The 16,581-nt window shown below is 37.5% G+C and overlaps 1 protein-coding gene across 6 annotated transcripts in view; it reads left to right on the top strand.

The window, feature by feature from the left end:
• Nucleotides 1-16,581, top strand: part of LOC143847156 (uncharacterized) — a 65,280-nt gene that overhangs the window by 40,404 nt on the left and 8,295 nt on the right. The window contains exons 4-8 of one of the 6 annotated variants that reach the window (XM_077355873.1): nt 5,546-5,663; nt 9,381-9,475; nt 11,055-11,112; nt 12,993-13,187; nt 15,044-15,120. In XM_077355873.1, coding sequence (XP_077211988.1) covers nt 11,076-11,112; nt 12,993-13,187; nt 15,044-15,120 — 309 coding nt within the window. In that variant the 5' untranslated portion in view covers nt 5,546-5,663; nt 9,381-9,475; nt 11,055-11,075. Of the gene's footprint in view, nt 1-5,495; nt 5,664-9,134; nt 9,294-9,380; nt 9,476-11,054; nt 11,113-11,156; nt 11,292-12,992; nt 13,188-15,043; nt 15,121-16,581 lie in introns of those variants that run through there. The other 5 variants (XM_077355872.1, XM_077355871.1, XM_077355870.1 and 2 more) reach the window with 5 other exon arrangements.

Raw genomic sequence — 16,581 nt, 5'->3', positions numbered from 1 at the left:
ACTAATATCATTGAGAGTGAACAATATGAACAGATGATCTAAAAAACTGGCTGATGGTTTGAGACTTTGAGTTTATTGATTAGGCTAATCTCAAAATCCAATGGTCAGATCAGACTGATTTCATGTTGAATTGACATATGATAAACACTAGGTGTGAATTCTGAGACATAGAACTTTCATATCTGATCTATTTTTGAAAAGTTCCACTAAAGCCCTAATTTGAGCATATTTTGGTCCATTTGTATAAAAGTTAAAGATTGATTTTGCTTTCCTCTATAAGTTCTACATCAACATATGACATATGATTGGGTCGAGTGGATGTTTCTTCGTCTGGAGTTGGAATGAATTAGGTTCAGCCTCAAGTGAAAAAGATGGAAGTACCAGTGCATGAAACTAGCGCGTTTTATGACCCCAAGTAATGGGACTCCCTGGGGTTTTTCTTGTCCTATCGTATCCTTTGCTAGGGAGATCCACCATCCCTTATTAGTATTAGAATAAAGATGCTCAACATGATTCTTTAGTGAGCTACTTCTAGTGAATTGTTATATGGCTTCAGGGTCAGCAAGGATCAGGCTGGAGGATAGACATATACAACTGGTAGGTATTATAAGTCTATCAACCTTTTGTAGAAAGAAGCATCTGACAAGGACAGCCATGTGAATAGTAAAACGACAAACAAACCAGCTAGGAAATGGAAAATGTGTCCTTTTGATTTTCTCGCTTTTTGGTGCATCCAAACAGACCCTTAGATTGGATGAGAATGAAAGGAAAGAATGAGATAGAATTGCCTCCATTCTTTCCAACTTCAAATTAAAGAGAGGCCTTGCCTAGCTTTTGTCTAACCCGCTCTAAAACCCACAACTCACAATTCTCCCCTCCATCGCCCTTCTATATTGCGCTCATTGGAAAACAGGATTCCGAAAGAGGCATTTTGCTTTGCCTTATCCACTTCGATTTCAAAAGGAAATTATTATTTTGGATTTATTATTTTTACTATCTTGTCTGTTTATGAGTACTATGATTTGAATTTTACAGTTGATATTGATATAATTAATAATTATACTATTATTTGAATTTTTACTAACATAGTGCATTTGAGTAATTAATATATTGCAGGAGATATGTCGTTTTAGCTTCTTGTAGACATTATGGGACAGTGTGATTAATTAATAATTTTCAACTAAGAATAATGACCTGAATTCTCTTTATGGTACACCTTGCTATTATGGGACAGTGTGAATTCTATCTGTCATTTGAGTAGAGACCCTCGGTATGCATAATTGATATGTACAATTAGCATGATATAAGTTTATAGAATATCTAATGAAAGAATCACTACTACATCTTTGGGGATTATCCTATTTACATGATACAATTATTCTCTAGACACGAGGGGTTCAAATTATCTTGTGTGTTGTCCGTGTAACTATGATATCACCAAACAGTGATTCACAATCAGGGAAAATGTACGGGTATGTTGGGATATGTATATGCTCAATCAATAATCCACCACTCCAATTGGAGAGAATATTTTAGATGGTATCACATATGCTTGTAGTATTGATTTCGTAAAATTTAAAGTTCGATTATCAATGGGTCTATGCAGAGCAGAGAATTCATTGGCCAGAGATAAGCTAGTGATTCTTCTAGTCCCAATGGTCCACACAAAACTTTAGAAATATTGTAATATTTTTCTTAATTTTAAGGAAGGAGCAATAGATGATTTCGTAAATTTTTTTTGAATAAACTAGGTGATAATCGCCTTCTCATTGTCCAAATTATGTGGATTTGAAGAGAAATCTGACCATAGATTGGTAAAAACAAATTTTAAATGGATTAAGAGAACAATAAGACAGAAACTCATTGGTAGGGTCAATAATGGTAGCACATAATTTTTGGGTCCCAATGGGGCTAAATATGTGTGAAATCAACACAAATGACTTGTATACCATCATAAGTCGACCTGTAGCGAATTTGGGAGAACTTGATAACGCTTTTGATGAAACAAATCGGAGGTTTGTTCGTAGAATCCGAACATCAGAAGTAAGAGTAGCTATGAAAAATATGAAATTAGGTAAGGCTAGGGGGTCTGACGATATTCCTATTGAGACTTGGAGATGCTTGGGTGATGTGGGTTTGGTTTGGTTAACTAGATTATTTAACAATATTTTGAAGACTAAGAAGATGCCCGGTGAGTGGAGGAAGAGTATATTAGTACCTATTTATAAGAATAAAGGGGATATTCAATGTTGCACCAATTACCGGGGAATTAAGCTAATGAGTCACACCATGAAGCTTTGGGAGAGGGTAATTGAGCATAGACTAAGAAAAGGGACTAAGGTGTCAGAGAATTAGTTTGGCTTCATGCCCGGACGATAAGCTATGGAAGCTATCTTCTTGATTAGGCGGTTAATGGAGAGATTTAGAGAAAATAAAAAGGACTTTCATATGGTTTTCATTGATTTAAAGAAAACGTATGATGGGGTTCCCAAGAGTGTTATGTGGTGGGTCATTGAAAGGAAAAAAGTGCCTACTAAATATGTTGATGTGATTAAGGATATGTACGATTGAGCAGCAACTAGTGTCAGAACCACAGATGGCACGTCCAATGAGTTTCCAATTACAATAGGACTGCACCAAGGATCATCTCTAAACCCATATCTTTTTACGCTAATTATGGATGAGCTTGCAGAGCGTATCCAAGATGAGGTGCCGTGGTGTATGTTATTTGCAGATGACATAGTATTAATCGACGAAACCAAAGCAATAGTTAATGCTGTGTTAGAGTTATGGAGAACTACTTTGGAATCCAAAGGTTTTAGAATTTAGAATAAGTAGGACTAAGACAGAGTATTTGGAGTGCAACTTTAGTAATGTAAGGAGGCGGGACGAGGATGTAGTAAATATGGCTGGACAGGAGGTACCTAAGAAGGATATCTTTCGGTATCTTGGTTCAATTCTACATAAGGAAGGAGAGATTGAAGAGGATGTTAACCATAGAATAAGAGCCAGTTGGTTGAAGTGGAAGCTCGCCTCAGGAGTTTTGTGCGACCGTAAAATCCCTACCAAGTTGAAAGGAAAGTTTTATAAGACAGCTGTGAGGCCAGCCATGGTGTATGGCTCAAAATGTGGGCTACCAAGGAACAACATGTGCATAAGATGAGTGTAGCGGAGATGCGAATGCTTAGATGGATGTGCGGCCACACAAGGTTAGATAGAATTAAAAATGAAGACATTCGTAAAAAGGTGGAGGTGGCACCAATTGAGGAGAAGATGAGAGAACACCGCTTAAGATGGTTTGGACATATCCACCGTAGGCCTTTGGATGCTCCAGTGAGAAGAGGCGACTTGTGCCAAAGTGGATGGAGTAAAAAGAAGTAGGGGCAGACCGAAAACAACTTGGGTAGAAACAGTGAGGAAAGACTTGATAGCTAGGAACATAACAGAGAACATGACCTTGGATATGATAGAATGGAGGAAAATGATCCACGTGGAAGAACCCAACTAGAGCTAGGATTAGAGCTAGGGAGATTCCTTTCACTTTCTTCATGAAATTTTTCTAAAGGATTCATTTAGCCAACCCCAACTAGTTTGGGACAAAGGCTTTGTTGAGTTGAGTTGAGTTGAGAGCCAAGTGATAATACTAGCCATAGTAGCCACAGGTATATGCCACGCTTAATGGTTGTGATGTTGACTCACCAAACTTCATGGTTGCATATATTTGTACTTCAGTCAATTTGCTATCCATCTTCAAAACATTGACACTTTGGGGAAAGGATATTATGAGATGTGCCTATATGGTACCCTCGCATAAGTATTAATCGTTGCTTTGCCATAGCCTAATTAATGATTGAAAAAATATTCCAATAAGCCAAGAGGAGGCCTGCAAATGCACGTTTGAAACTAAGGTTGCAACTCGGGTTTTTCATATTCCCCACCCCGGCGCCCCCCCCCCCCCCCCCCAACACCCACCCACACCCACCCACATTATATCAGGTTGGTCGGGTCTAGTCTTGTATGGCAAACCCGAGATTCATAAGCCCGACCCTTTCCGAGATAGTTTGTCGAGTCAAGTCGGGTTTTTATTGTTTAGCATAGTGCAATGACTAATTTCAAAGAGTGTATAAAACAACAAATCTTCACACCAAAAATCTGTAGATTTATGTCTCTATCATTGCATATGGGAATATAAAAAGTCAAGAGGAGAAGGCATGACGAAAAGAATCGTGTGAAGTGAATTTATCCAGTTGAGGCAGTTGAGGCATGATTGATTGAAAAAACAATGAATCCCTCCAGACAGAAGGAGACTCCTTCTTGTATGAGTAGTGAAGAACTAAACGAGAGCTGTGGTTGGTTGTTGAGACGGAAAGCATGGAAGAAAGAAAGATGAACGAAGAAGGGCGACTTGAGATGCCGCCCAACAAACTGCGGCATTACTAATAAAGGGACCCTCCAACTCTCAACCTTTTAAGGGCGCTAGCGCTTGTCAGAATAGTCATGGTCTCAATCAAACTCTTGATCTTATTGTAGCTTTGGTAAATAGTACTTTCCTAATGGTAATTTTATGTTCAGTGGTACGTCACCTGTACATAAGATAAGGGAGGGCTGTTGTCTAGCCCGTTCGATCCTTAACGGATCCGTTCTAGTGCAGCAGTATTCCATGGCTACCATGTGTGGGCTGTCGTGCTGACTATGGCGCCCCTATTCGAGTAAGGGAATCCATTTCGTTCGCGTTAGTTTAGCTTAGCTTGAGTTAGAGGAACCACCATTTGTATTCCCTATTTTAGAAGGAAACTAGGTTGTGTTCAGCAACCATTATGAAAACAAACCACTTTTTAAGGTTTGTAGAATGAAAATTGGTAAAGAATCCCTAAACTCACAGTCTGCTCACCTGGCCTGGTGGAGTGCAATCTAAGCCATATATTGGCGACCGGTCGCGATGTAATGATTATTGGGAGAGGTCCTGGGTTATAGTACAATCGCAGTTTTGCACGATCAAACGGTCAAATAAGCAGCCCATGTTGATAAGGTGCCATGAAAGTGTGCATTTCTTCATGAAAATACACCAAAGGGTCTATAAACAGACCAAAAACTCACCATATGAGAAGTGAGAAATTATATGATGAAGGGTCGTATGAAAAAGCACTCATCATCCCATCCTTGATACTTGATCCAACAACAGATCCTAAAGGAATATCAAGGGTGGTAGTTCTATCGTACCACCTTTAAGTGTTTATACGGCCCTTCATGATATATTTTTTCTTGAGAAGTAATCCGAGATCACTCTGTGGGAATTAAATCCCAGTTATTTTCAAAGCCTCCTCTCTCTCTCTCTCTCTCTCTCTCTCTCTCTCTCTATAGATTTATAAATTCTTCTTTTAATCCATTTCAATTCTTTTATTTCTTGTTAGTTGTTTATCGCGATAATAGAAACCAATATCTCATAGACCTGCAAAATCTAAGGGTATTTTGTGTTTGCTTCTACTTGTGCATAGCGTCAACAAACATCAGTAAATCATATCTATTGAGCTTTATTGCATCTTAGAGGCGAACTTGCGGATCCCTTTGCACGTCATTCAAATGGTGGAGGCGAATATCATCTTAAGGAAAGCATCATCGTGACACGCCATGAAGCATCATCTTCATCTACATATCCACCCAGGGTTCATCCGCTACACAAATTTCTCCAACATAAATTCTTTAATCAACATTAAGAAACTTAAACATTCTGTAATTATCCTAAAAGATTAATTTACAGCTCACAAAAAAAAAAAAAAAAAAACTCTAGGTTCACATCGGGGTCAATCCTATGGCCTGAAATTGTTTCATGGGAGTAATATAGTGAACCCTGTATTACTTGAATAAGTAGTTATATGAAAGTTTTAATCAATAAGTAAATTATTTAATAATTTAATAGCAGTTTATTCTAATTATTATACTTGAGCGTATGAATATCAAGTGTCATACACTCAAGGTAATATAATAAAAGGATTGACGACAGCATTAGCTAAAATTAAGAGTCTTACCCTAAGAGTGTAACGGTTTATAACTCTCATTATCAATACTTAAACTAAGTTTAACTGAGACTTTTAAAACAACATTTTTAACATTTTAAATTGTCTGTCTGTATATCATGCATCATTTTTTAAAACCGCTTAAAATTTCTAAGTTAGAGATTTTATTTGGTGTAAGCCGTTGTGGTCCCGTATTTATCAGAAAGTAGTGTACAGACCACATCATAGGATGATCCAAACCGTCCAAGTGATGGAACGCAACGGAAATAAGTTGTTCCCAAAAAAATCATTTCTACAGGATGATCCCAGCCCTCCGATCTAATGAGGTTTCCATAATATGCAGTTCCTCTATAGACCGGAGGGCTGGGATCATCATGTAGAAATGATTTTTTTGGGGACACCCTATTTACGTTGTGGCCCATGGACATGGACGGTTTGGATCTTCATATGATGTGGTCCGTACATTACTTTTGAAAAATACCACCATATAAAATCTCTAGAGTGAAATCCAGTATTTTTCGGAAAGTACAGTGGGGCGCACTTGACACGATGATCTAAGCAGTTCAATTCTTACGCTATAACATAAATAGCATCTAATCCGCAGGTCATATCCATAGGATGATCCTAACCCTACGTTCTGCATAGGGTTAGGATCATCCTATGGAGATGATCTTTGGGGTACTGCTTATTAACGAGTTGGCCCATCAATTGTACGGTTTGGTTCATCCTGTGAAGTGGGGGCCGCTCTACATTTTGAAAAAAAAAAAAAAAAAAAAACTGGAATTCCGGCTATTTATGCAAGGGCTCCCTTGCATCTATCGTTGCTCTCTTTAAATAGGAGTGTTTTAACTCTTTAAGTTATTTCTGTGGGAGGCTGATTTGATGCATCAACTTTTACGGGCCGTCTGGATACACGGATTTTGGAATCCTTGGTTTCTTCAAAATTGTAGATGGGAGACGAGAGAGAAGGAGACCAACCTTCGTTTTTTGATTTCGCCCTTCTTTCCGTCAACAAGAGAGCGGCAAAATGTAGCCCAAAAATAATGATTTTATATGGTTGATGGCCGTGCATGCAAATGTAACCCAAAAATACAGTGGGGCACAGGGACGGAGCCAGGAATTTACACTTGAGTTATTCTTTCTTTTAGCAGCATCCCATAGAAATTTTTTTCTTGTTGTAGTGATAAAAGGGATTTTGCAAGTCATTGGAGGGGAGGATCGGCATGCCACCCCCACACTATATGTCCCTCCGCTCCCGGTGGGGCACATATTGTTTGGGTGATCCAAACCATTAATTTGTTGGGACCTGTCAAAGATCGGAGGATTAGGATCCTCATATGGACAAGATTTTCTGGGTACCTTATATATATGCCAGGTCCCAACAAACGAATGGTTTGGATCACAGGTCCCACTGTGCAAGACGTATACAATTTCTCTAAATTACTCCTTACCTATTTCCCGTCCTCAGTTTCGAGAGAGACAGAGAAGACGACAGGAAAAACAAAAAAGAATAAGTACTCCAAAATCATCCTCGTTTTAGTCTCCTACACGTTATCTTCCCCCAAAAGCCCAAATCCCTCCCCAAAACCATCTTGCCCTCTATCAATTAGGTTTAGGGTCTTAAGTCTCTTAAAAGCCTTGGTTTTTTTTTCTTCTAGGTTTTCATCTCTCTGCTCTTCCTCTCAACAGAGACTGAAATAGGGCAAATCCAATAGAAAAAAAATGGGGAAGGGTGGGTCATAGAACGAGAACGTTGTGAAGAAGATCCTTCTCTCCAATTTACAAGTAAACTGAAATTATGCTCTCAATCTCTCTTGGTGTAGACATAGCTGCCTCAAGCAGGCCTCAAGCTTTCGCTTGGATTTCGCCATGTTAAAATAAGTACTATTTTAAACATGGGTGTTCATTATTCGGTTATAACCGAACGGAACTGAATTGGTTCTGTCGGTTCGGTTTCTGGTTTTTTTTTGGAAATTCGGTTATTCGGTTTTGGTTTCGGTTATCTCAAAAAAAAAAAAAAAATCGGTTAACCGAAACAACCGAAATAATGATAAAAGCCATGCTATATGGGCACTCCGTAGGATGATCAAAACCGTCAATTTGATTGATCACAACTTAATTAGGGTGTGCTCAAAAAATCATTTCGATTGGATGATCCTAGCCCTCCGATCGAAACCAAGATTTTGTTTTTTCCCTCTTTTTTTCACACTATTCGGTTAACCGAAATAACCGAATTTTTTAAAAATTTCGTTCGGTTTCGGTTACCGAAATAATTTTGATTATCAAATTTCAGTTATTTCAGTTCGGTATAACCGAATAACCACCTCTAATTTTAAATACTAGCAATCTGATTCTGAACAACTAACCTTCTGACAAGCGACTAACGAACAGTTCCAACCACTATCTTCTTTAGCTCATGGATTTGATCTGGATCATCTACAGCAGCCCCTGTAAGATTGTGTTACAACTTACAACAATGTAGCTTTGTAACATTGTAATATACGTTGGAGATGTAATTATTCTAGGCCACATTTTTCACGTACCTTATTTGCACTAGAATAAAGATACAATTTATACGTACCTTATTTGCATAAATTGATCATATTTTGATATTTTCACAAATCCATCTTATCTTTTATTATCTAAAGAGATCAGAACATTTCCCAAAAAAGCTCTAAGGAGGCAATTAAGGAAAAAAGACAACTGGGTTTGTACAGATATATCAAAATATTATTGTGCTGATAACATTTCCCTTTTCCTAAAAAGCTCTCACAAGCCATTTAAAGAAGAAACGACAGGTGGGTTTTTGCAAATATCAAATATGGTTGTGCTGATAACATTTCCCAATTTATCACAACGCTCTGGCCTCTTGAATTAGAACCGTTCTTTTTTGAGTCAAAAAGCACTGAACTCAATCAAACATCATCAAACTAAAGAGCGGCTAGTAGAGGTCGTCCTAATAAAAATATTCTTCTTTGGAATTCAAACTCACTGTGACCGTTGATTTGATTCGAGAGAGTCATCATCAATTCTCACTGTTGAGTGAGACTACAAAAAATGGGGCGGGGATTTTGAAGATAAGGAAAGGGTTTTGAGTTTGTCTGTTTTTTCTCTTCTCTTTTGATTTTTTTTTTGGGGGGGGGGCGGATTGGGAGAAAGAGGGGGTGAAAATGGTTGGGTTTTTGAAGAAGAAGACTCTGATTGCTCTAGGGTTAGGGCAGTTCGTTTCGCTTCTGATAACATCTACGGGTTTTTCATCTTCTGACCTCTCTAGAAGAGGTGATAATTCTTCTAATTTTTGAGAATTTCTTTGTAGGAATGTCTTTTTCTAAGCCTCTTTTTTTTCAATTGATTTTGATTTTTTAGGGATCAATGCTCCAACATCGCAGTCTTTTTTGAATTATGTGCTTTTGGCAATTGTTTATGGAAGTTTTCTAATTCATCGAAGGAAAGCCCTTCAGGTTATTGCCTACTCTGTCTTTTCTTTCTTTTATTTATAATTTATAATATGTTTGTTCTTTTGCTTTTAATTTTGATGAATTGAATGTGGATGATTGAATTTTAATATTGACTTTGCAAGACTTGGTATATAGCTATTAATGTTCCCATTTCAGTGCTGTTTACAAATTGATTGAATTCTCAAATTGATTTTATTATTGACTTCAATTGGCATTGTGTTATCAAACATTCACAAGCTCAGATTTCAGTAATTCGGGCTAGCCATAAAAATACCAAAAGTTAAGATATCCCAGTGTTTATTTGATATTGGTAGATTCCCTTCAAATGGTATCAGAGCTGGGGCGTGGTAACTCCTGGGAAGATCTCGGTAACCCCGGTGTGCCTCTGAGGACTGTGGAGTTCCCTTGGAGAAGATCTTGTCGTTCCCACGTTGCCGCCGCGTGGAGGGGCGAGATGGTCCACGTTGCTTCTGCATGGAGGGGGAGATTGTTGGGGTTCCATGCAAAAGCAAATAGTCCCACATCGGTAAAAACTGGTGGATGTGGGTGGGTTATAAGGGAGTGGGCACCCTCCCTCTAATGGCTAGCTTTTAGGGGTGAGTTCTACCCGGTTAAATTCCCAAAAATTTTGATGTAAAGCTTCATCTATACGGTGCTTTAATTTTCTATCCTTGGTTTTGAAATTGAAATAAAAGCTGTAGAAAATTGAAATAAATGTTGTAGATCCTGAATTTGAGGCTGTCTCAAAACAGAGTATTCCTGGAAGTGAAATGATCGGCGACAAGTAGATATGATCACATAAAACACTTTATGTAATTTAGGAGTCCCGAGAGATTTATGCATCCAACGAATGAATTTTTTGAGCAGAATACGAATGTTTAAACCATTCTCATGCGTTATTTGCTTTCTAAACTATATGACAAGGGGATTCATTATTTTTACCAAAAAAAAAAAAAAAACTTTGGATGCGCATAATTGCGTGTATAGTGCGTAACATTTTTTCTTGGTAGCGAACGATCAGCAAGTGATGGACTGATCCTTTAGCGCCAGTACTGTTGCGAGACTGGTACTTGGCGGCTCACAAGCAACATAGAGACTAAGGTTCCATCACTCCCTTGCTCCTTTTTGAAGGCCCACCTATTTAGTTCCTCCATAAGAACATTGAATGCCCAGCTTCGTAGAGCAACTCTCTCCCCAGCCCACAACATAGTGTGGAATCTAGATCTACTGTGGGTCATGCACGAATTTTCAACTCCGTTTCTTTCATTGTAAACTAGACTTCAAAAGCTTCGATTGGGTGCAAATTTCACTTAATTCGGAGTTGAATTGAGTAAGTTATGGTTGTTCAATAGAGTTAGGTCTGAAATCAGTTTGCCGAAAACATGCGAGTCCATTTCCGTTGACCGCCGTAACTCTCAAAATACTTGGAATTTTTCACCTCCGTTTCTTTCGTTGTAAACTAGACTTTGAAAGATATTGCTTTCTTTTGAAATGGTTTATATTTGTTTCCTTGCTTTAGACATGGGAATTTATCTAGTTTTTCTGTGCACTCACATTCTTCTCCCTTTCTATATTTGTGCAGATAAAATGGTATTACTATTTCATGCTTGCTATTGTCGACGTTGAAGCCAATTTTTTGGGTGAGTAATTATTGTATGCTGAATAACTTTGTTTCAAGCTATACACATTATCTCTGGTACATAGATAAAAATGTATGTATTGGATATTGCGAGGATATGGTATGCGGATCCTTCATGTTCCAAAATTGTTGGGTACGGATCATGGATACAAGGATTCAATATATGACAGTGGGATATGGGTAAGAATCCTTTAAGAAAATGTTAAAATTATTTTAAAAAAATGGTTTGAATTTTGAAAAGCTCTCACATCTCTCTCGTACAATAACTCAATGATATTGGTTTTGTTTAGTATCTAAACGATACTTTTCAAAAATTGCATGTCATCATTTTCGATCTTATGGTGCTTGCCTGCAGTTTCTGTTTTGGTAACTTTCATGCTACTAGTGACATAGATCTAGACATATCTGGACGTATTTGACTGAAGATCTAAACGAAAGAAAAGATGCAGAAGAAAAAGAAGAGAATATATACAAACCAGCTGTAAAATGGGCTCCAAACTAGGTCAAAACCTGTAGAAAAAATGGAGGAGGACTGATTTCCCTTAAAAACTGTCGAAAAAATCCACACAACATAGCCGGCCCCTGCCCTCTTTTTTTATCATGTTAATTTTCTCCTTTTTATTTAACATCCTAAAAAATGTAATCACATTTTTACTGCCCCACAACTTTTATACCTACTCAATCTCTTAAAAAAGCAGTAGACCCCCAAAAATACTCTTTAAGTAATTGATTACAATTTCCTGAAATACCCGTAAATCACTTCATAAACTCGAGATAAGTTCTAGTAAAGACATGCCGTGGGTATTAACACCAGTGTGGACCAGCCTTGAATGGAATTTCAGGCCCATTCAAGCCCCTTAATTGGTGTGCATCAATTAGTAGTATTGCTATTTGAGTATTTGTATTAACTAATTGCAATCTAAAATTTCTGTTACGAATGTAGTAGTAGTAGTACTAGCCTATTATACCCAAATACGGATACAAACACTAGAATGGAGACACAAGTCTGCATTTTCCAAAATGTTGAACACAGATACAGATATGAGTATCCCGTGCCATGAAATAAGACACGAGACATTTATAAACAAGATATCGTAAAAATTATTTAGGTTTAACTGAGAAAATAAAAGTTATAATAAATTTAAAATAGCATTTGTAAGAGTCACATTCAAAGTTATAATTGTAAATATAAGACACCAAGGAGCAAAAAACATGATAGTTAATTCGAATCAAGAGATATATTTTTAAAATGAGATGATCATTTGACCAACAGAAGTATCGATAAAGTATCAGTGAAGTATCCAAGTATTGTGTTGTGCCGGACACGGTACATAGGGCCTTTAGAAGTATCTGAGTATCATAGCTACTAGCATGCTATAATGGTTCCTATAATACGAAACTGTATCTGGAGCTCCACGGCTGTGGGTAAAATTGATGCTGGTTTCTTAGACATGAAGGGCAGCATATTCTATTGGTTTGTATGCACAAGGTTTAAAATTTCTGTCGGCCGAAATACCGAAATTTTGGCCAAAATTCGGTAAAAAAACAAATTTCATATTGTGCCAAAATTTTGGAAAAAAAGTAAATTTCAGATTTTTTTTTAAAAATTACGTTTTCCCGAAATACGGCCGAAATTTCAGATTTATGTACTTTCGGTGTCGGTCCCAACCGAGATCCAAAATTTCGACCGAAATTTCAGTATTTCAGCGGAAATTTAAAACCATGTTTGAATGTTATGCTGCACTAACATGCTTTTTTTTTACCTTCAAATCTTTGCCATCGATCTGTCATTGGTTGGTCTACAGTGGGTAATTCTTATCATATTCTTAACTAATCTTAATTTTTCGGAAAATTAATCAGATATGATCAATCTTTGTGTAGTGGTGAAGGCATATCAGTACACATCTTTGACAAGTGTGATGCTGCTGGATTGTTGGACCATTCCATCTGTCATATTTTTGACATGGATGTTCTTGAAGACACAGTACAGATACAGAAAGTTTGCTGGTGTGGGTGTTTGTGTTGCTGGGCTCGTTATGGTTGTATTTTCAGATGTCCATGCAAGTGATCGAGCAGGTGACTTAAAGCTCTACTGATAGTTTTACTAGTGGCATTCTTTATATTATCGAGTCATCTTTGTGCCAATGGTAAGGTTATTTGTTCTGTTTCCCTATCACTATGGGCAGTGGGTATTGCTTATAAAACAAAGCTTGTATCTAGTAATAGACACCGTAGAAGTGGCATGGTTGTAGTATTTTGCATTTGGATTCCCCTGGAACTAATGATATGCTATGCTATGTTGCATCTGTACGGATACGAGTGTGGGAATCCAACATGGGTATCGAGTGTCGGATTCGGCAAACCTCAAAAAGGACGATTCATGGATTTGCCAAAATATTTTAATCAATTTTCAAATATTATTTTTTTATATAATAATATGGTTATAATAAGTAATATATTGAATATTTCAAAAGGTTAAGTGGGTATATATTTTATTTCCCTACTTTTAGGATGCGCAAAATTCAAAACATGCAGTAATTGTAAAGTTGTGGTCGTAGTTTTTAGGGAAAAAAAGGTGAAAGAAATCTAGAAGTGTCTTCGAGAATCCTGAAGTATTGGAATCTGAGACATGTCCGACACGGATTCTTCACCCATTTAGAAGAATCCATGTAACATGGATGATATGTAAATGGTTATATCACATGTTCATTCTTACCATTCAAAAAAAAAAAAATGGTTATATCATATATGTTTGTCTGCCCTTCAAATATTTTCTAGCAGAAGTTGCGATATGAATTTCATCATGAAAATTTTCTACAGATTCATTAACCGACCCCAACTGGTTTGGGACAAAGGGTTAGTTGAGTTGAGTTGAGTTGAAGTTGTTATATGAATATGATACTCATCACTGTCGTGGCGTTGTTTTCATCATAGGATAACACAGGACATACTGGTTAACATAGGAAAGACCATCCCGCCACTATCCGAAATGTCCCAATCCTTTCAGAAAAATGCCTAACACATCCTAAATGAGTTCTGCAAAGAGAATAAAGAAATGCTTCGCATTCACTTTCACTTATCTAATTCAGCCATCTACAATCAGTTTTGGGCTCAAAATCGGTTCTCAAAATCCCAAACGAATAGAGCCTTAGCTATTGATGATATGATGGGTAGAGAAGTGAGAAAGATGTAACACCGATCATCAAACTCTGCAATTCTTTTGACTACATGAAAATGCCAAGTTTAGAAAAGGACCTTTAAATCTTATAGATCTAAGCATGGTCCATGCTTAACCTGAAAGACCTCATGGACAAACTAACTGAGAAGCTCAGAAGCCCTCTATCAAAGAAAATATGAGAGCTAACGGATCATTGTATAGTTATCCCCATGCAGACTGATTTGTTTCTCTCTTAAAGTGGATTGTAATCTCCAAGAGCTAATGATGTGTTTGTGCACTTAAAAAACAAACTTGGAAGTACCAGTTATACACTTTTAGCTACTGTTGAGAAAGTTCCCCTCAATGTTTGTAATGTTTCAATTTCATAATCAGTTTAAAAACTTATGAGGTGTTACCTTAAAGGTCCAAGTGTCCCTTCAGAGGCTTAGATTACTTGATGGTATATAACCATTTCAGAGTATCACAAGCATTGAGTTGTAAATGCTATAGATGGATATTATATACACACATATGTCTCTCTCTCTCTCTCTCTCTCTCTCTCTCTCTCTCTCTCTCTCTTTCTGTGTGTGTGTGTGTGTGTGTGAACGGTTATATAGATGAGTATATTGTGAGGTTCAATTCAACCTAGCAATTTTAATTTTTCTCAATTATGATATGGCTTTTGATCTTTGCTAATATGAATAATTTCACTTAGTTTTATCTGTACCACCTCATGTTATCCTGACTCCCAATCTAATTTATGCTTGGTTTGTAGGAGGTAGCAATCCTATTAAAGGAGACTTACTTGTGATTGGTGGGTCCATGCTTTATGCAATCAGTAATGTTAGTGAGGTATGCAACATTACTATTCTTGCTTAATACCGGAGAAGGTCATTGTTCTTCATTATTTTTTAGTGTTTACAAGTTTGTATAACACTGTAAAAGAGAAAAGACGAAATGAAATTAGACACGCACGCGCGAACACACGCGCGCGTGCGCACACACACACATAGACATACATAATATATATATATATATATATATAGCAGAAGAGAAAAGAAGAGAATTATTTGAATTTCTCCCAAAATTCTAATGGAATTACATATCACTTTTTATGACTCTTTTTAACCAAGGCACCCATTCAATCCACATATTTTCAATGCTACCCCCTCCTTTATGCTTTTTAGCAAAGGCACCCATTAAAGCCACATAATTTCAATCCTACCCCCCTCCTTTATGCTTTTGTAATAAAAAAAGTGGACAAAGTCAACATAGTGACGTTTTTTCTTTGCAAAATTACGGATTGGGTATATATGTTACATAATACTACGGATTTTTGTGAACATATTACATAATACTACGGATTCAGGACGCGTTTCAAAATATTGACGAACCCGATTATTTTTTAATACAGAACGTGTTCATTTAGTACATAATACCACGGATTTCGGCCACCTGTCAAAATATTCCGGGTCCCACTCGAATGCATGGGTTTGGCTATAGATGGTGCGTGAGACCCACCTGTCAAAGCATGAATGTGAAATACTCCACCGCATCAAATGGGAAAGTAATTAACCATTTATATTTTTCTTGCCCCCTGCATCGCACGGGTGTTTTTACTAGTGTGTGTGTGTGTGTGTGTGTATAGGGAAAAGTGTTGCTACTCAGTCTTGTAGCTAAGCTTGTCTACTCGGTCGGGTTAAAAATAGTGGGGGCCCACATTGTTTGGGTGATCCAAACCATTCATTTGAAAGTCCCTTACCTAGATAGGGTGTCCACAAAAAATCAGACCCATAGGATGATCCTAACCCATCCAACGGTGGAGAGAAAAATGGGCAATTTTGTGGACACACTGTGTCTGTCCTTTTTTTTCCATTTTTCCCTCCAATGTTGGATGGGTTAGGATGATCCTATGGATCTGATTTTTTGTGGACACCCTATCTAGGTAAGGGCCTTTCAAATGAATGGTTCGGATCACCCAAACAATGTGGGCCCCCACTGTATTTAACCCGACCGAGTAGATAAGCTTAGCTACAAGACCGACTAGCAACACTTTTCCTATATATATATATATATATATATATATAGAGGAAAGTGAAGCTACACCGCCGGCTTAAAATACAATGGGCCCACATTGTTTTGGTGATCCAAACCATTCATTTGATAGGCCCTTACATTGATAGGGTGTGCCCAAAAAATCAGCTAGGTAGGATCATCCCAACCCTACGATTTGTGGAGGCAAAAATGAACGTGTAAAAACCTTCACAAATCTGTCCCATTTTGCCTCCACAGTTTGAAGGGTTGGGATGATCC

This window comes from Tasmannia lanceolata, unplaced genomic scaffold (genome assembly GCF_043159265.1).
Source record: "Tasmannia lanceolata isolate RefF3 unplaced genomic scaffold, GAP_Taslan_0.1 ptg000015l, whole genome shotgun sequence".
NCBI classification, from domain to species: Eukaryota; Viridiplantae; Streptophyta; class Magnoliopsida; order Canellales; family Winteraceae; genus Tasmannia; species Tasmannia lanceolata.
This window is presented reverse-complemented; position numbering and strand designations above follow the sequence as displayed.